Source organism: Heterodontus francisci, chromosome 12, assembly GCF_036365525.1.
Source record: "Heterodontus francisci isolate sHetFra1 chromosome 12, sHetFra1.hap1, whole genome shotgun sequence".
Lineage (NCBI taxonomy): Eukaryota > Metazoa > Chordata > Chondrichthyes > Heterodontiformes > Heterodontidae > Heterodontus > Heterodontus francisci.
Genome location: NC_090382.1, coordinates 58349912 through 58374066, shown reverse-complemented (window position 1 = coordinate 58374066; position 24155 = coordinate 58349912). Strand labels below are relative to the sequence as shown.

General features: G+C 42.9%; 1 protein-coding gene across 10 annotated transcripts in view; it reads right to left on the bottom strand.

Annotated features, from left to right (window-relative positions):
- The window catches only part of cdhr2 (cadherin related family member 2), a 250231-nt gene that overhangs the window by 57297 nt on the left and 168779 nt on the right, over nt 1-24155 (bottom strand). For all 10 annotated transcript variants that reach the window (XM_068043480.1, XM_068043481.1, XM_068043475.1 and 7 more), the window contains 4 exons: nt 23103-23352; nt 21791-22030; nt 4480-4549; nt 2742-3362 (listed from right to left, as the gene is read on the bottom strand). In XM_068043480.1, coding sequence (XP_067899581.1) covers nt 2742-3362; nt 4480-4549; nt 21791-22030; nt 23103-23352 — 1181 coding nt within the window. The remainder of the gene's footprint in view (nt 1-2741; nt 3363-4479; nt 4550-21790; nt 22031-23102; nt 23353-24155) is intronic.

The window sequence follows — 24155 nt, the reverse complement described above, 5'->3', positions numbered from 1 at the left end:
TTGTGCCGATCCTATTGGCTGCACCTAGTGCTTGCAGATGCTGTTGCCCAGAAACAATAGCTTTATATTTCCTGCCATCTTCGAGCAGTGCATCAATGCTGTGACCTTTCTTTTTCCCCAAGAGTTCTTTTTGAAACACTTCAATGGGTGTTGAGACCATCACCATCTCCATTAGTTGCTCCGTCAGTTCAGTTTCTGAAAAATCACATTCGTTGCCTTACTATAATATCTACTGATGAACTGATCTATTGATTCCTGTGGCTGTTGCCTGTAGGACATCAATTCCAGGCAGTGAATTTCAAAATTCACTCTTAACCGGAGCTAATCTTCTAGCACTTTCCATATCTTTGCAGTATCTTTCTGGTCCTCTTCTGATAAGCCAGAGGTATTAATTCTGTGTAACCCCCCATTTCCAACTGCTATCAGTATTTTTACAGCCTTCTTCTCCAGTTCTACAATCACTTGGTCTGTGAAGCATAATTCCATTTTTTTTTAAAGTTTGAACTCAGATAGGATAACAATGGCCTTCCAGTTCATGCTGGGAAATTTGGTATCCATATTTCTGCTGCTCCTCTGCTTAGAACTTGTTTGATGACTCTGTGTTGTTTCCCCTTTTAGAAACACTCTGTTAATTAGATTGGCTATTTTGATGGAGAGGAGCAGGTGCTTTGCAGTATTCTCTGTTTATTTTGATTGTAGCACTTAAGCTTGTCTGTTTACACAGCTGTTCAATAGGCAGTTCAATAGTTTTTTTCTAGAGTTTGTTTATATTTTTCATTCTCGAATGGTTTAATGTTTGTTTAGCTGTGGCTGCGTGAATGCAAACTCTGCAGCAATTGGGATTTTGAGGCACTTTTTGTTATTAGACGCCTCTTGTAATGGCGCCAATCTCAATCACCCTGAGAGAGGAATTGGGTTTTCCCCATTTTTCTTTCTCTCCCACAGGCCCTTTGAAACAAAATCAATTTCTTAAGCACTTTGAAACTTGTTTTTTTTTAAACTGGGATTCCTCAACCGTCAGCACAATGACTCACCAGATCACAGGAATTAATTTGCAGCCTGTCGTTCTGTGTTCTGTCTTCTACAGCCGGATGTAGGTTCTTTCTTCTTTCCACTTTTGGGCCAGTATTTCTTTTGAACTTTCCCTCTTTTGGCTGTAGGAGGGGTCATTTTCAAAACTGATTTACCTGTGGTCTTCAAGCTTAAATGTTTTGTTTTCACCACAGCTTCCACCATGTAATACATACGTCCTGTTGTCACACTCATGCAAGGAGAAATTATGAACTATAATATGAACTGATGAATTTAACTCAAAACAGACACCTTTTGCTGTAAAATAAGATGGAGTAAGAGGTCAGGTGACCTCTCCTGTACTGTGAACATATATGGTAGCTACTGGAACCCTGAACAAATCGTCATGTCTGGTCAAGTGTTGAAGAAAATATTAGAAATGTAAATGGCCCATTAAATATTAATGGCTACCCCTCTTCAACAAGTTGAGGCTAACAATGATTTGGCAGACGTGGAGACCCCAGACAAAAACACCACTTTATCAAGATAGCATAGAGATGAGCAACATCCAAGCCCATTGTCTAATAATGGCCACACCATCAAACACCTTTTATAAAAACAGAAAGGGAGAGAGGCTTGGTTTACCTGACAGAAATAAGAGACATTTTCTGTGCAGAAAGCCAGAAGCCAGAAGGAAGAGAGAGAGAGAGATCCATCCCAGCAATAAGTAGAACCCTGCCAGAATACCATCTCTAAACTACCCAGAGGCAGAAACAAAAGGTAACCTTGAATCTCCCTACCTGAGAAATAGTAACAGAATTTTTTCCATTGAACTGTGACTGAACTTTAACCAAATAAGTCTGCAGCAAAAACATCCATCCACCTTAAACTTTCCAAAATCTGAAGTCAGTGAACCAGGAAAAAGGAAAAACAGGCCTGCACTGCTTTTAAATCTTCCTCCCAGGGAAACAAGGTTTCACAACAAACTCTTTTTTTAAAACTATCAAACCTAAATGCATGCTCTCTTTTAATCTCTAACTTTTCTTGTGTATGTGCATGTGTATGTGTGTGAGCGGGTGACATTGCAAATATTTTCAGGTATTGTCAAATAAACATTTAACTTTCTTTAAACCTGTGAGAAAAACTGTCATTTGTCTGTTTATTGACCATTAAAATGTTCAAAGGTTAAACACATTTCTAATAAAAACGCTGCCTTCAGTCAGTTGAGTGGTGAAAAACGGAAAACACCCCCATCATTTACCACCTAGACGTAACACTGTGTAAGAAGCTTCAGGGCTGTAATTGCTGATCCACCACCAACAGTATAGTGGCATGGGGGTAGGGCTGGTGTCGGGGGTGGGGTGAGAGGGGGTTATATCTTTCAGCATCGCTGTGCCCTGACATTGACCTAGTACTAATTCTAGGGGCACAGTCATTAACAAAGTTGGAATGAGAAACCTACACCTTTAAAGATGCAACAGGGGCACCTGTGGGAATGAGATGATTGAAGTCAGAACAGCATCCAAAAGAGGAATCGCAAGGCCCATAAAGGGCCAAAAAGAAATGGCCCCATAATTTTTGTTCCTTCTCTTAGGGAACAAAGAGGCAGGATTGAAAAGATAATCGCTCTGAAATTGACTTTGTCTCAAAGAAAAAGGGTGTAATTTGTATGTGTGCATGTTAGAAAGGCACATACAATAATACATTTCAGTATTAGAAGGCTGGCTTACCAGTAGTGGATGGATTATTTTTTTCGGTGTAAAGGTCAGTAACACGAATTGTAATGTCCACCTCATCATACTCCTCATAGTCAATAACTGAAGATTCATTCACATAGAGTGATCCATTGTCATAAAGTCCAAACCAGTACTGGCATGGTGCATCTGGTTGATTGTCAATAATTTTAGATTTCAAACATGCCACTGAAACCAGATGATAAATTAGTGAGTGATTCGTATCAACGTCGCTTGCAGTTATGTCCCTCACTATTCCAAGCATTGTGTTATTTTCCATGACATCCAGATCCTTCATTGAATCTGGATCTAGTACAGGAGGTTCATCATTCATATCCAGTACAGTCACATGAACAGTTGCATATGCTGATTTAGGAGGCATTCCCAAATCTGAGGCACTGATTCTTAAACTGTAAAATTTTGGTCCTTTGTCATAGTCCAGTGCTACTGTTGGATCAACAGTTATGTTTCCTTCATACTGTTCTGGATCGGTGTTATTGATTAAGATTGTTCTTATAAGAAAGGTTCCTGTGCCACCATTTTCAATACGGTATATCACCCGGTTGTTGACTTCTGTAGCATCATTGTCAGTGGCTTTAACTAATGTCACAAAGGCTCCTGTATGCATGGTAAAAACAATTGTGAAAGGTGAGCATATGTTCTTAGAAGAGATGCTAACATTAATACAGTTAATCAAGGAAAAAATTAATATGTCTCATTGCTTTGAACAACACTTTCTTGAAGACATTTATGTTTTATTTTCCAGCATTTAAATTACAAATAGAATGGTAAAATAAGCCTGTGATAATATATTCAGAACATGTACAGTTATTTAATCTTCAATGATATGTAGACAACATGATGAATTTTGCTGTTAAAAGTTTTGTATTTGTATTAATGAATGAACGAAGGTTGTGCTCTCCCCAGTTTTCATGTAACATTATCAATCAAGTGCTGAGCAATGACCAAACAAATTATAAAATTACAAAAAGAAAACACAAACATTATGTTTACGAGCACTGACAATGTTTATGGACTAAAAGTAAGAATGGAAACATGAAAGGACTGATTTTAAACCTGCCTGCCTGGCGGAAATCAGACAGACAGGCCGTTAAAATGGTCCATAGGACCATACTGATCATGCAGCAGGTTCTCCCAGGGCAATCTTAACCTGCCCTTCTGAGCAGACAAGAGGGGCACCCACCAGAGGCTAGTAGGGTCCTTCTTTAAAAATGCAGATATTTCTTTGATTACATCATCAGGGCACGCTTACAATTTTAACTGGTGGCCTCCATGAGGAAGCTGCCAGTCCGTAACCCAATTGGTAAATCAGTATTTCTGGCAGCAGATTTTTATGAGGTTAGTATTGTTCCTCATCAATACTCATCATGCTTATAACAGCCCTGGCAACAAGTTTTCTCTTCCCTTTGTGAACTGTTATTGCTGATAGAGGGAAAAACAATCATTGCTTGAAGTTCTGACTGTCATGAGTAGAACTGAAACCATCCAAAACAAATATAATTTTTTTTAATGTTTAAAAGTAATTTATTTGCAACACATTACCACATCCAGATGTAGATTGACCACCAGCAAAAGCATTAGTTCAATCTGTTACCTATCAAATGGTCTGGGGGTGGGGGAGAGCAAGAAACCTGTGCTCTAATACACAAATACACAAGTTAGTCCGTAACAAAGATTATCTCAATATAGTTGCTATTTCAAAGCCATAACTTACCAAATGTGCATTCCATTACAGAGACATTATAAGCAGACTCAGCAAATACTGGTGAATTGTCATTTACATCCTGTTTTTTAAAAACAAAATATTTAAAAATAAACACATTTTCTTCATGACTGCAAAAGGTATTTTCATCCAAGCAAAATGTACACAAACAACGTGTCCCATTTTGAAGTCTTTTCTTAAATGAACTTCCAGACTATATTTCATCCTGCTCAAACACCCACACTGCCCCCTATCCCACCCCACCCCTAACATAATTAGGTTTAAAGTAGTTATGAAAAGACAAAGAAAAATCGAAGATGAAAATACCCAACTGGCAGAGAGCAAATTTCAGTAATTTGAGAAAGGATCCAGTACAGGTGGACTGAAAATAAAGATTTGTAAGAGAAGGTGTATGAGGAATGGCTGGCATTCAAGATAGTTTGGGTACATCCACACAAGGAGGGGAAAAAGGGCGTCGAAAGCGAGAGCTCCCTGAATGAGAAAGTAAATAGAAGGTAGAATAAAATATAAAAAGGAGATTTATGATAAATGTCAAATACCAAACACAGTAGAAACCAAGAATACAGAATGTGCAAGGTGGAACTGAAAAATGATATTTTTTTTATTCATTTTTTTGTGGGATATGGGCATCACTGGCTATTGCCCATTCCTAATTGCCCCTGAACTGAGTAGCTTACTGGCTTTTAATTCCAGATTTATTAATTGAATTCAAATTTCACTATCTGCTGTGGTGGGATGCAAACTCATGACCCCAAAGCCTGGCCTGACATCACCACTACACTACTAGCTCCCCATCTAAGAATGGCAAAGAGAGTATGAGGAAAGATTAGCAGGTAGCAGATATGAGAACCCAAAAATCTTTTATAAGCATATATTTAAAAAAAGGATACTTAAAAGGAATAGTGGGGCCGATTAAGGACATAAAAGGAGACCATCTTGTGGGGGCAGAAGGCATGACTGAGGTACAGAATGAATACTTTCCATTGGTCTTCGCAAAAGAAGAGGATGAAATTAATGTTGCAGAAGAAAAGGGACTAAAGATATTGGATAGAATGAAAACAGATAGAAAGGAAGTGCTAAATCAATTGATATAACTCAAAGTCATACAGTACCGAAATAGGCCCTTCGAGTCCGTGCCAACCATCAATTTATACTAATCCTACATTAATCCCATTATTCCCCTCTCACATCCCCACAATTCTCCTACCACCTACCTACACTAGGAGCAATTTTTACAATGGCCAATTTACCTATCAACCCACAAGTCTTTTGCATGTGGGAGGAAACTGGAGCACCCAAAGGAAACCCACGCGGTCACAGGGAGAACTTGCAAACTCCACACAGGCAGTACCCAGAAGCAAACCCAGGTCGCTGGAGCTGTGAGGCTGCAGTGCTAGCCACTGCACCAGTGCCGCCCGAGTCATCAGGTCCAGACAGAATGCATAGGAACATGGAACTAGAGTAGGCCATTTAGCCCCTCAAGCCTTTTCCGCCAGTCATGGCTGATCTGCAAACTAACTTCATCTATCCATCTTTATCCTATATCCTTTAATACCTTTGATTAACAAAAATCTATCAATTTCAGTTTTAAACTCTACCATCAATTGCTGTTCGCAGAAGAGAGTTCACTTTGCGTGTAGAAATGTTTCCTAATTTCACTGCTGAAAAGTCTGCCTCTAAATTTTAGACACATGCCCCGCTAGTCATCGATTCCCCAACCAGTGGAAATAGTCTCTCTCTATCTACCCTATCTGTTCCCCTTAATGTCTTGAAAATTTCAATCATATCACCCTTAGCCTTCTGAATTCCAAGGCATATCTTTCCTAAGGTGTGGTGCCCAGGACTACCTGCAGTACTCCAGGTGTGGTCTAACTCGGGCTTTGTATAGCTGATGCATGGCTTCTAGCCCTTTGTATTCTCGTCCTCTAGATATAAAGGCCAGCATTCCATTAGCCATTTTGATTGTTTTCTGTGTCTGTTCATGATATTTTAATGATCCAAGTCTCCAAGTCTCTTTGGACCTCCACTGTTTCTTGCTTTTCACCAATCAGAAAGAACCCTGTTCTATCCATTTTTTTTAGTTCCAAAGTGGATGACCTCACATTTACCTACTTTGAAATTCGTTTGTCCATTTGTTTTGCCAATTTACTTAACCTATCAATATCTCTTTGTAATGTTACAATAATGTTCTTCCATCTGCACTGCCTATAATGTCGCCTATCTTTGGGAAATTTAGATATGTGGCTTTCTCTCCCATCATCTAGATTGTTAATAAATATGGTGAATAGTTGAGGGTCTAACACAGATCCTGCAGGACACCACTAATCACATTCTGCAAATTCGAGTATCTGTCCATTATCCCTACTCTCTGTCTCCTGCCACTCAGCCGATTTCCTAAGCAGGTCAATAATTCACCTTCAATTCCATGGGCTTCAACCTTAGCTAATAGTCTCTTATGAGGGATTTTATCAAATGCCTTCTGGAATTCCACATAAATAACTTCCATAGACATTTCCCTGTCCACTACTTCAGTCACCTCTTCAAAAAATTCAATCAGATTCATCAAGCATGATCTACCCTTTACAAATCCTTGCTGCTGATCACTGATCAGCTGAAAATTTTCAAGTTGATCAGTCACCCTATCCTTAATTAAAGACTAGCAATTCCCCAACAACAGAAGTTAGGCTAACCGGTCTATAATTCACTGGTTTCCCTCTCTCACCTTTCTTAAATAGTAGAGTTACAGGCGCAATTTTCCAATCTAAAGGAACTGTTCCCAAATTGAAAGAACTGTGGAAGATTATAGTTAGGGCATCTGCAATGTTCTCACCTACTTCCTATAAAATCCTGGGATGGAAACTATCTGGTCCTGGGGATTTGTCACTCTTTAGTTCCATTATTTTCTTCATTACTGTTATTTTGCTTACATTACATTTTGGTGAGCCTTTAACCCTGATTCAATATTAGTTTCCTTCAGATGTCTGACATGCTGACCTCTTCCTCTACTGTAAGTACTGATGAAATAAATTATTCAGCATGTCCACCATTTCCTTATTTTCATTGACAATAGCACTGTTATCATTTGCTAAGGGGCCTACCTTGCACCTGAAGACTCCCTTTTTCCTAATGTAATTGTAAAAAGTTTTCATGTTCATTTTTGATAGCTGTTGCAGGTTTCTTTTCATACTCCTTTTATGTAGCTCCTGCAATCTGTTTTGGGCTGAAATTTATACTCCCGCTGCCGAAATCGGTGGCGGGGGAAGACAATGGCGGCCCGCCCATGCGGGCCACACGTTGCAGAGCCACCATTATCACACCACACCTACTACAGTCTTAAATCCTTTTCTACCTCTTAATTCTATCCATAAAGTTTCCACTGCCTGCTTACCTCTCATTATATCCACTCTTAGCATTGAAGTGGTTTCATCCTTAATCACTAAAGGTACTCCTCCCCACTCTTTCATTTTCCCTTTCCCTGTAGACCTTATAACCTGATATATTTTGTTCCCAGTCCTGAATATCTTGCAGCCATGTCTCAGTACTGGCTACTATGTCATACCCTCCAAGTTGACTTTGCACTTTCAGTTCATTGCATCCTGCACTTCTGAGGGAAGCAAAGGTGGAGATGGTAAAAGCTCTGAACACAATCTTGCAATCCTCTTTGAATATTGGATTAGTGCCAGAGGATTGAAAGATTGCAAATGTTACACCCTGTTCAAAAAAGGAGAGAGGGATAAACTTGGTAACTACAGGCTAATCAGTCTAATATCATTGGAAGGAAAACTACTAGGACTATTGTCAAGGACAAAAGTAATTTTCACTTAGAGAAGCAAGGGTTATTGAAGAACAGCCAGCATAGATTTGCTAAAGAGAAACCATGCCTGAGTAAGCTGATTGAATTCTTTGATAAAGTAATAGAGAGGGATGATGAAGGTTGTGGAGTAGATGTTGTACAATTAGGCTTCGAAAAGGCATTTAATAAAGTACCACATAACAGATTTATTCAGAAATAGAACCATATGGGATTAAAGGGATGGTAGTAACTTGGGTATATCTTGGGTTCCGAAGAAGGGTCACTGACCCGAAACGTTAACTCTGCTTCTCTTTCTACAGATGCTGCCAGACCTGCTGAGTGAATCCAGCATTTCTTGTTTTTGTTTCAGATTTCCAGCATCCGCAGTATTTTGCTTTTATTATATGGGTATATAGTGGCGAATGGTTAGGATACAAAGAGTGGTTGTGAATGGATCTTTTTTCTGACCAGAGAGAAGTATTAACTGGGTTCCTCAGGGATTGATAGCAAGACCATTGTTTATCTTATATATAAATGAACTATTCTTGGATTTCGGGAGAACAGCTTTAAAGTTTGCGGATGATACAAAACTTTGCAACATAGAAAACAGCAAGGAGAATATAAGGAAACTCAGGAGGATTGAGGTTGCTGGAATGGGCAGTCAGACGGCAGATACAATTTAATGCGGATAAAAGTGAAGTAATGCATTTGGGAGAAACAACCTGGAGAGGCAGTATAATCTTAGAGGTACTATTTTCAGGGGTGTGCAACAGCAGAGGGGCTTTAGGATACATATTCACAAATCTTTGCAGGTGGCAGGGAAAATTGATAAGATGGTTAAGAAAGCTTATGGGATTCTTGACTTTGTAAATAGGGCCGATGAATACGAAAACAAGGACATCATGCTGAACCTTTACAAGCCACTGATTCGACCTCAGCTTGAATATTTTGTACAATTCTGGCCACAACATTTTAGGAAGGATCTCAAGGCCTTTGAAAGGGTGCATAGGAGGATTACCAGGATGATAACAGGGCTGAGGGACTTCAGTTATATGGAGAGATTGGAGAAGCTGGGATTGTTCTCCTTAGAACAAAGACGGTTAAGGGGAAATTTAATCAAGGTATTCAAAATTACGAGGGGTTTTGAAAGAGAAAGTAATGTGAAATTGTTTCCTCTGACAAGAGGGTTGATAACCAGAGGTCGTAGATTTAAAATAATTGGCAAAAGAACTTGAGGGGAAATGAGGAATAATTTTTGCCCACAGAGAGCTGTTAAGATCAGGAATGCACTACCCGAAAGGGCAAGCAGATTTCAAAGGAACTTTCAATAGACAATTGGACATGTACTTGAAGATGATTAATTTGCAAGGTTATGGAGAAAAATCTAGGCGCTAGGATTCAATTGGACAGTGCTTTCAAAGAGTCGGTGCAGGCATGATGGGCTAAATGACCTCCTTCTGTCACATAGCATTCTCTGATTCTATGGCTGGAATTTCATCAGTCCTTTGGAGAAAGGCTGGGAGGTGGGAGGGGTGGTAAAATGGGTGGCAGAGGGTGTCGGGAGGGAAGCCCAACATGTTCCTGGTGCCAGGGGATACTCCCAGTGATGGGAATGGCAGCGGCTCGCTGCCTGCTGACCAGAGGTCGGCGGCCAATTAAAGTAATTAACTGGCCTATTGACAGCCATATTACCACCCCACCGGCATTTTACCAGTGTTAGATCTGCCCCCCCACCATGTGGGGAGACTGCCAGCTACATCGAGGTGGCCTCACAGCAGCTTTCGGGGGATGGGGAGAGGGGGAGCCTTCCTTTCCAGAGACCACATGTCCCTCAGAGAGGCCTGCTGGCAGCAATGGCTGGCCCCGCAGACCCAAAGCCGCCACTGGAGGGTTCACCCATCCAATCGCTGAGGCCTGCCTGCCTGCCCTGACACATCGATATTATTTATGCCAGCCCTTCAAGGGTGCCTCAGTATGGAAGCCCCCTCTCTTCCCCCTTGCAACCTCAGCAGCGGCCTCTATCAGGCTAGCAGCTCGAAAAGACAGTCCGCCATCCTTAATGGGACAGCAGTCCTGGTGATGGCCTGTTAATTGGCCGCCACTAGTGAAATAGCCACCGCAGTCCTGCTGTTCGCCCACACAGACTCAGGACCCAAATATGATCCAGACATCAGGACTCATGGCGTGCCAATAAAATCGCGGCCTATGATTCTAAATGTCTCTGATATTAAGGTTATTCTGATTTTGTTGTCATAAAATGCAGTTATTTCACTAAATGTCATTTTAATTCATCTAACTAGTTGCTGGCTCTATGAATTTCTTATTAGTTTCCTTTTGAAATATTTATAAATATTGTAAAACTTACAAGACTCAGAACTGATCCCTGTTGGAGCCCCGGTCACCACGGTCCAGCTGGAATTGATACCATAGATTGTTATGCTACCTTTCCCGTTATTTACAATTTACAATGTCCGACCAGTAATCCAGATGTTTCACTTTAAACACAATTATCTTTTGAGTTATACACCCTAATTTTAACTTAGGGCTATATTTTGAAGGGTATGTTTAGGTGTAAGTTCCCGATTTTAACTGCTGAGTTGATTGGCTTGAATCTGGGGTCACAATTTTATGACTCAGATAATATGTTAAATTTTCAGTAATTCCAATAATTGGTTAGTGATAGCTTGTCTTTTACAAATGTGGGCTGGCTCCAAATTACTTCCCTTACACTTTTTAAATGCACATGAAATGTTACCTCTTTAAAAAAAAATCCTATTATAAAAGTAACCAGATGGCTATAATTCCCAGCATATTTGACTTTCTACTGAAAAATTAGGACATTAACTATTTTCCCATTTTCTGTTACTGTCTCTCTATCTAATGAGTTGTGACAAGTTTCAGACATCCAATCTCATTTCCTTTACTAATATAGTTTGTAAAATTCTATTTCAAGTTGCAAATTATTTTATTACAGGCCAGTAAGTACGTACAATTAATTTTATTGTCCTGACCTTATCTCAGAGGCAAGGAGGGAGCAAGGGCAGGGGTACAATTTTGAGTAGGAAAAGCCAGAAGAACGAGATTCCTTCAGGTCCTGCCAAATTTAAAGACAGGATCTGACTACCATCTTTTGTCTCCATTTTTCGGGCACACCCAGCCAGGTGGAGAAACTGGCTGGCTGCAGGTCAGGGTAGAGCCTCAATACCAGGCCGCAGGCAGGGAGTGGAGACGATGGAGGATGGGAGGGATCGGAATGGCAAGAGTGAGGCAGGGGAAGATGGGAGGCCAGAGGGGAGATCAGAAGCTTGGGTCAGAGGAAGACCGGGGTCTAGAACAAAGCGAGAACTGGAGGCCAGGGTCAGCAGAAGATCAGTATCTGGTGCAGAGATGAGATCAGAAGCTAGAGGGAAGATCAGGAGAGTTGGGGGAGATCAGAAGGGTTGGGGGTGCTGTCTGATCGTAGTGATCAAGATCTGGGAAACTTGGTCGGCCAGGATTAAATTTAAAATGGTGGTTATTTCTGAGGCACTGTCAGGCAAACCCCCCCCCCCCCCCCCCACCCCACCTGTCAAGACTGAGGTACACGCGATTTCACCACATGAACATTAAACTTAAAATTGCAAGCCCCAGGCTGGAAAGACATTTGCATAGTAACTAACAGAGTTGGAACAAGGGACAAAGGACCATGCCCTGACCCATTCAACCAACAATGGACTTTTGATCACCAGATGTTGAAGGTGGGGGGAGCTAGCATTCCAGGTTGACTGCTAAGATAGCAGAATCCACAAACACAGAAGAAGTGGTCAGACCAGTTTTAGTCACATGACTAGCTGGCTGTTGAGATTTGAATTTCCAACAAGGGATCTGAAGAATCCGAAGAAGGGTCACTGACCCGAAACGTTAACTCTGCTTCTCTTCTCACAGATGCTGCCAGACCTGCTGAGTGGTTCCAGCATTTCTTGTTTTTATTTCAGATTTCCAGCATCCGCAGTATTTTGCTTTTATTTTAGTGTTTAATTCACTGCCACTTCTCTTCCAGGAATGCCTACCTTGAAGAAGTTCTGCTCTTCTCTCCGACGGGATTTCCGTTTGTCTCTTTTACCTTGTTCACCTTCATTGCTTTCTATTTCCCTCCTGGTATTTGATAAGGTGTCTACCAAAACTCGTTTTCACAGCCACATCTCCTTCCTCAGTGACTGTCTCCGGCTCCGACTTATTCCACGTGGATTCCAACTGCAGTTTCACCCATCATGCTTTGAATCCACCCAGGATCACAGGTATCTCCGAGAAATACAACGTTCCTCGGACTGCTACTCTCGCCGCATCCTGAGATCCACACTCAGTGCTATGTGCCGCCACATGCACACACTGGACCTCTCTCTCCAGCAGCACCGCCTCACCTTATCTCAAAGCTGTTCTACTCCGCAGTTTCATTTCATCTTTCGTCTCATCCGACGCATCAACAAAAAACTTTTTTTCTTCCTTTCAGGTGTTAAGGAACGCAAGCTCCAGCAGCTGATGGGGACTAATGCCCCTCCATATCCTCCTTCCGCTTCACATCCCTCTGACCCCACCCCTTCTGATCTGACCCCTTGCCGTGTATTCATTATACCCTCTGACCTTCCCCTCTCTGATGCTCAACGTTCTGTACTCAGCAAAGGTCTCAGTTTTATCCCCTTACGCCCCCACCTCAATGAATTTCGCGCTCGGCGTGACTTTGAGCTCTTCTTCCGTCACCTCCGCCTCCGGGCTCACTTCTTTGACCAGGAGTCCTCCCCCCGACCAGCAGACCCATTCACCCACCTCCAGCATTCTCCCTCTACCTGGACCCGTCCCCCTGGCCTCTTACCCGCTCTTGATCTCTTCATTGAAAACTGTCGGCGAGACATTGGTCATCTCAATTTCTCTGCCTCCTTCACTCACTCTAACCTGTCCCCCTCTGAACTTGAGACACTCCATTCTCTTAGGTCTAATTCTGGGTACTGCCTGTGTGGAGTTTGCAAGTTCTCCCTGTGACCGCGTGGGTTTTCGCCGGGTGCTCCGGTTGGGCGATAGGTAAATTGGCCATTATAAATTGCCCCTAGTGTAGGTAGGTGGTAGGGAATATGGGATTACAGAAGGGTTAGTATAAATGGGTGGTTCTTGGTCGGCACAGACTCAGTGGGCTGAAGGGCCTGTTTCAGTGCTGTATCTCTAAATAAAAAAAAAACCCCGACATGGTCATCAAACCTGCAGACAAGGGTGGTGCTGTTGTTGTATGGCGTACCGACCTCCACCTTGCAGAAGCTCAACGCCAACTCACGGACACTTCTCCCTACCTCCCTCTGGAACATGACCCCACCACCGAACATCAAGCCACCATCCAAAGGACTGTCACTGACCTCATCTCCTCTGGAGATCTTCCCTCGACAGCTTCCAACCTCATAGTCCCGCAACCCCCGACAGCCCACTTCTACCTCCTTCCCAAAATCCACAAACGGGACTGTCCCGGCAGACCCATTGTGTCAGCCTGCTCCTGCCCCACTGAACTTAATTCTTTCTATCTTGACTCTATTTTTTCTCCGCTGTTCCAGTCTCTTCCCACCTACATCTGTGACTCTTCTGACGCCCTACGTCATTTTGACAATTTCCAGTTTCCTGGTCCCAACCGCCTCCTCTTCACTATGGACGTCCAATCGCTCTTCACCTCCATCTCCCACCAGGATGGTTTGAGGGCTCTCCGCTTCTTCCTGGAACAGAGGCCCAACCAGTCCCCATCCACCACCACCCTCCTCTGCCTGGCTGAACTTGTTCTCACACTGAACAAGTTCTCCTTCAACTCCACGCACTTCCTTCAAGTAAAAGGTATCGCTATGGGTACCCACATGGGTCCTAGTTATGCCTGTCTTTTTGTGGGATATGTCGAGCATTCTTTGTTCCAGTCCTACTCAGGCCCCCTCCCCAAACTGTTTTTCCGGTACATTGATGACTGTATCGGTGCCGTTTCCTGCTCCCGCCCCAAACTGGAAAACTTTATCAACTTTGCTTCCAATTTCCACCCTTCTCTCACCTTTACATGGTCCATCTCTGACACTTCTCTTCCCTTCCTCGACTTCTCTGTCTCCATCTCTGGAGATAGGTTGTCCACTAATATCCATTATAAGCCCACCAACTCCCACAGCTACCTCGACTACACTTCTTCACACCCTACCTCCTGTAAGGACTCCATTCCATTCTCCCAGTTTCTCCCTCTCCGACGCATCTGCTCTGATGATGCTACCTTCCATGACGGTGCTTCTGATATGACCTCCTTTTTCCTCAACCGAGGATTTCCCCCCCACTGTGGTTGACAGGGCCCTCAACCGTGTCTGGCCCATTTCCCACACCTCTACCCTCACCCCTTCCCCTCCCTCCCAGAACCATGACAGGTTTCCCCTTGTCCTCACTTTCCACCCCATCAGCCTTCATATCCAAAGGATCATCCTCCGCCATTTCCACCACCTCCAGCGCGATGCCACTACCAAATGCATCTTTCCCTCCCTTCCCCTGTCAGCATTCCGAAGGGATCATTCCCTCCGCGACACCCTGGTCCACTCCTCCATTACCCCCACCACTTCGTCCCCGTCCCATGGCACCGTCCCCTGCAATCGCAGGAGGTGTAATACCTGCCCATTTACCTCCTCTCTCCTCACTATCCCAGGCCCCAAACGCTCCTTTCAGGTGAAGCAGCGATTTACTTGTACTTCTTTCAATGTAGTATACTGTATTCGCTGCTCACAATGTGGTCTCCTCTACATTGGTGAGACCAAGTGCAGACTGGGTGACCGCTTTGCGGAACATCTCCGCTCAGTCCGCAAGCAGGACCCTGAGCTTCCGGTTGCTTGCCATTTCAACACTCCCCCCTGCTCTCATGCTCACATCTCTGTCCTGGGATTGCTGCAGTGTTCCAGTGAACATCAACGCAAGTGTGCCTAATCTACCGATTAGGCACACTACAACCTGCCGGCCTGAACATTGAGTTCAATAATTTGAGAGCATGACAGCCCCCCATTTTATTTTCATTTTTAGTTATTTTTTCTTTTTTCCTTTTTCACATTTGTTACAATCTATTTTTTTGCATTTATTTCATTTCATCTTAGTTTATTCAGTTTGCTTACCCACTGTTTTTTTTCAGGTTTGCACTTGCTGCTGTTCAATATTCAGTCCGTTAACACCTAATCTGTACTATTGCTTTGTCTTTCAACACACCATTAACATATTGTTTGCCTTTGCTCCATGACCTTTTGGTCAGCTATGTGGCCTTGTGCAATCTACACCTTCTCCTTTGTTATCTCTTGCCCCACCCCCACCTCACTTGCTTATAACTTGTGACTTTTCTAATATTTGTCAGTTCCGAAGAAGGGTCACTGACCCGAAACGTTAACTCTGCTTCTCTTTTCACAGCTGCTGGCAGACCTGCTGAGTGCTTCCAGCATTTCTTGTTTTTATTTCAGATTTCCAGCATCCGCAGTATTTTGCTTTTATATTATATAAGGGATTTGAACTCAGAAAGCCGTGTGCTCCCGATTGGAACAGAACCTCCTCTCCAGTCCTGCCTGCCTCCATCTCTTTCACCATGACACTAAATCTTGTGAAAACACGTGAACCTCAAAGAGAGAAAAGTCTCCTATGTGAAGAAGTTTAAGAAGATCACTGGGCCCCGACGTACTGCAAGACTATCTACAATCTAGTGAGCTCGAAGCACAGCAAACAAGAAACTCTTCTGATATTGCCTCAAAACCCTCTCTACTATCTTTTTCTCTCCTATTTTCTTTCCCTATTTGCATGTGCATATCGCATGTGCAGGCTGGCGTGGGCACGTCGAATATCCGTAGACGTGAACCATATTAGAGTTTACATTTAAATTTTAATAAAATGTCATCTTTCTTCTTTAAACCTCAGAAAACCTGTGCGAATTGCTTTCTTTGTCTCATAATTGGAAAGCTGTGAACAAGGATTCACAAAGGGGGAGCTCAAAACACTGTGTTTAAAATTAAACACTGTTACAAAAAGATCAGGGGAAGATAGTAACAGACCCCTAGACAGAATTATACCCAGAGATGAATGAGTGAAATTGGAAGTGGAAAGCCAAATTGCTCCCAAATAAAAAAGAGCAAGTTTTCAATACAGGTTTTCCTCTGATTGTGTGTGATTGTATACTAACATGTCTGCAACTGAAGCGAGCAGCTCTCCAAGCCAGGGCGAAGTAACTTGGGATGAGTTAAAAGGAAGAGTTGAGAAAAGTGGTCAGACCAGTTTGTGTCACATGACTAGCTGGCTGTTGACATTTCAACTTCCAACAAGGGATTTGAACTCAGAAAGCCATGTGCTCCCAATTGGAGGAGTTGAGAAAAATGGCTGAGCAGTGTGGGATCACTGTATGTGGGAAGGCTCGGAAGTCTGAACTACTAAGGCTAGTGGCCAACCATTTCTACCTTGAATCTGAAGAAGCAGAAGCAGGCTTCAAAGCAGACCCAAACAGGGTACTGCTAGCAAAGATACAATTGGAACAAAGGAAACTTGAATTAGAGGAAAGAGAGAGAGCGAGGCAGGAGAGGGAGAAAGAAAGAATCTTCCAGAAGGAACGGGAAGAGAGAGAGCCTTCCAAAAGGAACATGAAGAAAATGAAAGGCAGGACAGAGAGAGAGAAAGACAGGAGAAGGAACGAGCGAGAGAGGAGAGAGAAAGAGAAAGAATATTCTAGAAAGAGTGCAAACAAAGAGAGTTGAAGCGGCTTGAGTTAACTAAGGGGCAACAGAGTATCCCGACTGAACGCATGGCCAATATGGAGGAGCAGATTTCAGGGATGGGTACAAAATTGTTAAAACTCATTCAATTAATTCCAAAATTCAATGAGGAAAATGTGGAAGCATTTTTTGTGTCTTTCGAGCAGCGAAAATGACCAGCTGAGACCTGGTCTCTCTTATTGCAAAGCAAACTAACCAGAAAAGCCCATGAGGTTTATCCCTGTTGCCAGATGAGCATTCATCAATTTTTGAACTGGCCAAAAATGCTATCCTCGGGGCATATGAATTAGTACCTGAAGCCTATGCCATAAGTTTAGACCCCTCAAGAAGCAAGATAATCAAACCTATCTGGCTTTTAAAAGAAGTAAGCAGCTGGCTTTTGGCCAGTGGCTGAGGGCTTTAAAAATACAGCTCAGCTATGAGACTCTCAGAGAAGTAATTCTGTTAGAGGAATTTAAAAACTCTCTCCCGTTCTCCATAAAGACCCATGTAGAGGAGCAGCGGGTTCAGGGAGCCCGGCAAGCGACCATTCTGGCCAATGAGTTTGCTTTAATTTATAAGTCAGTTTCCCAGGGGAGAACCTTTCCTAATCAACCCCACACATCCGAAAAGGACAAAGGCTGGGAAGGTGATCGCCGCCCAGGCAGTCCTGGAAGAGAAACGAAGGCAGGAGACATGAGGGGCAATCGTCCAGGCAAAAAGGAAGATGTTGTGAGCAAGAGTGAGACCCGGCGACCTGTGTGCTTCCACTGTAATAAGGCATTGTAATAAAGCTGACTGCTGGAAACTAAACGGGAAACCAGTCAGGTTAGTCAGGGCACACCCGCCCAGTGCAGATGGGACCCTGATGGAAAACACAGAACAAGCTGTGACTTTAATTGCAGTAAGAGTGAAACCCAGGAAGTTTACTACGGCCAGTGCAGGAAAAGCTAATAGGATTCCTGAAGGTTATCAGGGTTTTGTGTTTGAAGGGAAAGTAACCCCATATCCCTCGAGTGGGGAAAGCAAGCCCATAATAGGGGAGGCGGTGGCGTAGTGGTATGGTCACTGGACTAGTAACCCAGAGACCCAGGGTATAGCTCTGGGGAGATGGGTTCGAATCCCACCACAGCAGAAGGTGGAATTTGAATTCAATTAATAAATCTGGAATTAAAAGCTAGTCTAATGACGGCCATGAAACCATTGTCGATTGTTGTAAACCCATCTGGTTCATTAATGCCCTTTAGGGAAGGAAATCCGCTGTCCTTACCTGGTCTAGCCTACATGTGACTCCAGACCCATAGCAATGTGGTTGACTCTTACATGCCCTCTGAAATGACCAAGCAAGCCACTCAGTTGTATCTAACTGCTATGAAGGTAATAAAAAAGAATGAAACCGGACGGACCACTTGGCATCGACCTAGCCACCGGAAATGACAATGGCAAACCCAGCCCTGTTGATCCTGAAAAGTTCTGTTCCTTCACTGTCGCTGGGTCAGAATCCTGGAACTCCCTCCTAAAAGCACTGAAAGCACCTACCTCACATGGACTGCAGTGGTTCAAGAAGGCAGCTCACCACCACCTTCTCAAGGACAATTAGGGATGGGCAATAAATGTTGGCCTAGCCAGCGACACTCACATCCCATGAATAAATAAATAAATAAATACTTCGTAGGGACACAGAGGCCATGAGATCCCTTTTACTGGGAAAAGGCCTGACCTTTCCCCCCAGTGAGTGCAGTGAACACTAGAATGGTGGTGAATGGTATTGGAGGACAGTGTATGTCCCAGTGTACACCGGGTGCACATGGAGTGCAACCTAGTTTCGTGACAGGGGTGAAAGTGGTCGCCCCCGCAGTAGTGAAAGAAAGTCCGCAGGAGGTCAGAGAGACAGGAGATGGACCCCTGCAGTGTCCTTGTATGTGTAGTGGATCAAGCCATCATCAAACCGTCACCCTCAGTGGAGACTGCACTTGCACTGCAGGCAAATGTGCATGAGCTCTGCCTGTCCGAGATTTTCTTTGGAAAGTTAGGAGTCCCAGGGAATGAATTAAATGGATTTTCCCTAGGTGAGGCTCAGCGAGCCGACCCTAGCACAGGCTGCTCAGTCTGAAAGTAAAGCAAAGGGAGTCCCTGTCTGCTACTTTTTAAAGAATGAGTTACAGATGAGGAAATGGAGTTCTCCTCACAGACCTGAGGGCAAGGAGTGGACAGTGATTCACAAGTTAGTGGTACTGCAGAGGTACCCGACAGAAATATTAAGAAGGGCCCATAAGACTACAGTAGCTGTACATGCCAGTATTTGAAAGACCAAAGCCCTCATAAGACAGCAGTTTGACTGGCTAAAACTCCACAAAAATGTGGTGGAGTACTGCAGGAGTTGCCACATGTGCCAGGATGAGGGGAAACCCCAATCTACAGTGAAACCTGCACCCCTAAGTCCTGTACCGGTGTTAGGAGGACCCTCCAGCAGAGGGCTGGTGAGCTGTGAGCAACCCCTGCCGAGAACAAAAGGGGACAGGCAAGCACACGGCTGGCAAACGTTTAGAAAGAGAAGGGGAAAAAGTGACCCAGAGGGCAGGTTAAGTGAAGTCTGGGAAGAATCCCGGAAGAAAACCCCTACCGCTCAGTCAACCAACCCTGAAAAATGTGAAAAGTTAGACCCCACATCCTCACATGTAAATGCAGGCTCTAGAAGCACCCCACCAGAAGTTGCGAACAGCATTTACAGGAACCTGTAGGGTCAAAGAGAGACATCTAGGGAGCACAGAAACCGTGAGGGTGATGCCTCACCTGTTCGAAGTGCCACAAGAGATTGCAGCCTAGTCTGCACAAATATCTACAGGTAGGAGTGTCCCAGAGAACAAAGGGGAGAGTAACAAAGACTCCTCCCCCACAGTCAGAAGAAAAGGGAACCACCCATCCCCTGAAGTCAAAGGTCTTTCCATGACTCAGAGGGTTCAGGATAAACCCACACCCCCACTCCCCCCCCCCACCCCCACTAACTTTCCTGAGTAAAAAAAAGTGGAAAATTTAAACAGCCCTGGCACCCAGAAAAGAGCATTTTTAATAGGCTTTAAGATTCTTGAATGAATGGAAATGAATGACAGAAATGCATGGTTTTTCTTTCTGTATCTTATATTTCTCTCAAACTCTGTTATGAAGTGCGGCATTTTTCTTCAAATCGCATTTCATTCCCCTGGGTGTGGAGGTGTCAGGCAAACCACCCACCTGTCAAGACTGAGGCACACATGATTTCACCACATGAACATTAAACTTAAAATTACAAGCCCCAGACTGGAAAGACATTTACATCGTAACAAGCAAAGTTGGAACAAGGGAAAAACGACCTTGCCCTGACCCATTCAACCAACAATGGACTTTTGATTACTAGAATTTGAAAGTTGGGAGATCTAGCATTCCAGGTTGACTGCTAAGATAGCAGAATCCACAAACACAGAAGAAGTGGTCAGACCATTTTAGTCACATGACTAGCTGGCTGTTGAGATTTCAACTTCCAACAAGGGATTTGAACTCAGAAAGTCGTGCGCTCCCGGTTGGAACAGAACCTCCTCTACAGTCCTGCCTGTCTCCATCTCTTTCCCACAGAACTGAATCTTGTGAAAACACGTGAACCTCAAAGAGAGAAAGGTCTCCTATTGGAACAAGGTTTAAGAAGAATACTGGGCTCCAACGAACAGCAAGACTACCTACAATCAAGTGAGCTCGAAGCACAGTAAACAAGAAACTCTTCTGATATTGCCTCAAACCCCTCTCTACTATATTTTTCTCTCCTCTTTTCTTTCCCTATTTGCACGTGTGTATTGTGTGTGCATGCTAGCGTGGGCGCATCGTATATCTGTAGGTGTGAGCCGTATTAGAGTTTAAGTTTAAGTTTGAATAAAATGTCATCTTTCTTCTGTAAACATCAGAAAACTTGTGTGAATTGGTTTCTTTGTCTCATAAATGGAAAGCTGTGAACAAGGATTCACAAAGGGGGAGCTAAAAACACGCTATGTTTAAAATTAAACGCGGTTACAAAAAGCTCAGGTGAAGATAGTAACAGACCCCTAGACACCTTTTGCACCTGGTCATAACAGGCAGTCTGCCTCATTATAATATTTGCCTGCCCCAACACCTGCATCCTCTCCCCTTCTCCCATCTCTGTTAAAACCGGAAGTTCGGGATTCAGATTTTTAACATTTTTACATCCTATTCGATCCAAACATACACATTTTTGGGCAGTAAAATTCCCCCGATCTCTCCCAGTCTTTCAATACTTTATTTCTTGCTCTAGTTCACTTTTAATAAAGGCACAATTTTCGCATTGCACAAAGAAAATCAGTCAAAGGCACAGTCCACTTAGCATCAGCCAACAAGCCTCTGGTGCAAAGTGAATAGAAATGATTCCCCCAACCTGGTACTGCTCCAAAAACTGAAGATCCAACAGAATGCTAAAATTCAAAGGAAACATCATAAACTAAGTCATACCAAGCAAAGTAAAAGCTCTCAAGCCATGCTCTAATACCTCATATTACATGACATGGTTAACTGAATAAAACCTCTCAAGAAGTCACAGGTCCTTTTTCAGGTGTCAATGAAAATAATGAAGGAATGAGTATTATTTTGAAATTGAAACCAAAAGAAAATATTTATGATCATTCTTCTGGGTACTTAAATACTGCACACATAAATATACTTGCTCCTATTCTTATTTCTAAAATGACAACCAAATATGTAAAAGACGCAAAGTTCAAAAGCTTACCTCTACAATGATAGTGACATTGACAGTTGTTGAAAGAGAAGGAACTCCTAAATCATATGCTTCCACAATTAGAACGATTTTTCCATTTAAAGAAGGTTTCATGTCCTCTCGATCTATAGGACCAACTGAACGAAGAACACCCGTGATGGGATCAATAGTAACATTTTGTTGGTAGTCACCAGCAGCTATAGCATAGCGAATCTCGCTGTTGTTGGTGCCTTCCTGATCATTGTCGAAAGCCTTTACCAAAAAAATTCAAAACAAAATCAGCAGGTGACTTCTTTTCTAACTTTCCTGTCTAAACATTGCTTCTTATCACAAGGCTTCATCCTTCAGTCATAGTGTAAGCCAATTTGACTCAGTGATCTCTTTACCATGCTGTTAAGGTTCTCTGTCAGCCTCCTCTTACTAGCATTCTACTAAATTTTGTGTCCTGATCGGTTAGTAAAAATGTTCAACCATTGGGACTGATATACCTTGTCAACCACCAAAGTTTGACCAGCACACAATCTTTGCTTTTTCAGTTAAAAAAAAGTGATGTCTCATGATGTTTGCTAAAATTAGTAGCAAAAATACAGTGTTGGACCCTTGCTTTTCCTGATATATATTCATGACTGTTACAAAAGTGCTTCTATTTTTTAATATTTTATTTTTTTTGAGTACTTGTGTTAAAACTGAAAAGATTCCATGACTGCGATTTTTTTTTTACCAAGTTCACTGAAAGGTTCAATTGAAGCATTCCAAAGGGAATTAGACTGTTATATGAAAAGGAAGAATGTGCAGGGTTATGGGGAGAAGACGGGGGAATGTCACTAAGTGACATTCAGAGAGCCAGTGCAGACATGATGGGCCGAATGGCCTCCTTCTGCGTTGTAACAATTCTGTGATTCTGTGAATTAGTGGAACAAGGTCACTATTATATTTTGATTTTGCCCAGACAAGACAAACTTAAGTGTTCCTCTTAATCTCAAAAAAAGCTGCTAATGAAATATATATCAGTGGGCATAGGTTCTCAATACAAATTTGCCACTAAATTAGCAACCTAATTCCCAAGCATGGCTCTCATGGGAAACAGAAAAATGTTACTCTGATGTCATAGAATTGCTCCTTTTGAGATTAGGAAGTGGCACATTTTTGGAGCAGAGTAGAGGGAACTAACCTGTGCTACACCTGACCTGATAGTATTTGATGCTAACACTGGATGCCTAACATGAAAAATATCCTGCTCTCTAGCACTAACTTTACTCACTTTGAACAACAAAATTTGCAAAAATGGAAAACACACAAAAAAAAATGTTGGATTTTAACCTACTTCAATTCTAATGTCTAATTCATTTTCTTTGTTTTCCATGATGAATGCAGTGTAGGATTCTCTTGCCATTACTGGATGGAAATCATTTATGTCCTCCAGAACAATTTCGAGTGATGCCGTGCCTGTACGGTTCCCACCATCTGTTGCCTGAAGAGTCGCATAATAAACGGGACGTTTCTCTCTGTCAAGTGTTGTGCAGTTCTCAACTGTAATTGCACCTGTTGTGCTATTAACTTGAAAATCATTTCTTCTGTTAAAACAACAATTAAATTAAACTTCAACAGTCTGGAATTCACATACGCGTTCTTTTTAAGCAAACGTTGTCAAAGCTAGATAAGTAATGTTCTGGTAATATTTATGATACTTCAACATTTCATCATTGAATTTTCTAAATACCGAGCAAAACATTCCACTAGTGCATTGTGCCATGGCAAGTGCAGCAGGCAGAGCTTCCAACTGCTGCTCTGCCCCCACCTTCACCCCATCCTAAATCCCAGGTAATGAGGACATTTGCATGTATAGGATGGGCACCCACCTCCAAATCAGCACTACAGACAATCCACCCCAATGGGCCACATTTTGCAATAGCATCTTGCCGCTCCAAAGTTGGGGAGTTGGTGACTACAGGTTGAAGTCTCCAAGGATTCCCAATGTCATATTTTGATGCTCCCTCGATGTGAACACATAACTTGCATGGCAACAACTGTTGTTTTAATAATGCATAGTTAGGCCTATGTGCAGTCCTCCACAGCACATATTCCTGCTTCTTACAAACATGCACAATGCTGGCCATAACTGAGGCACATATGCTGAGATTTTCAGGTAAATCCAGATCCCACTAGACACACCCCCAAAAATGATATTGAGATAGAAGAAAAATGGGTAGAAGAACTGCCTGCCCCATACCACATTCCACCCCGCTGTGCACCACCCCCCAGCCCCCGACTCCCTCACACCAGGTCAGAAGTCACCATGGGACAGAATAAAGTGCAAAGTCCTAACAGAAACAGGAGCCACTCCCATTTTCCCACTCTTCAAATCCATGGATAAAGC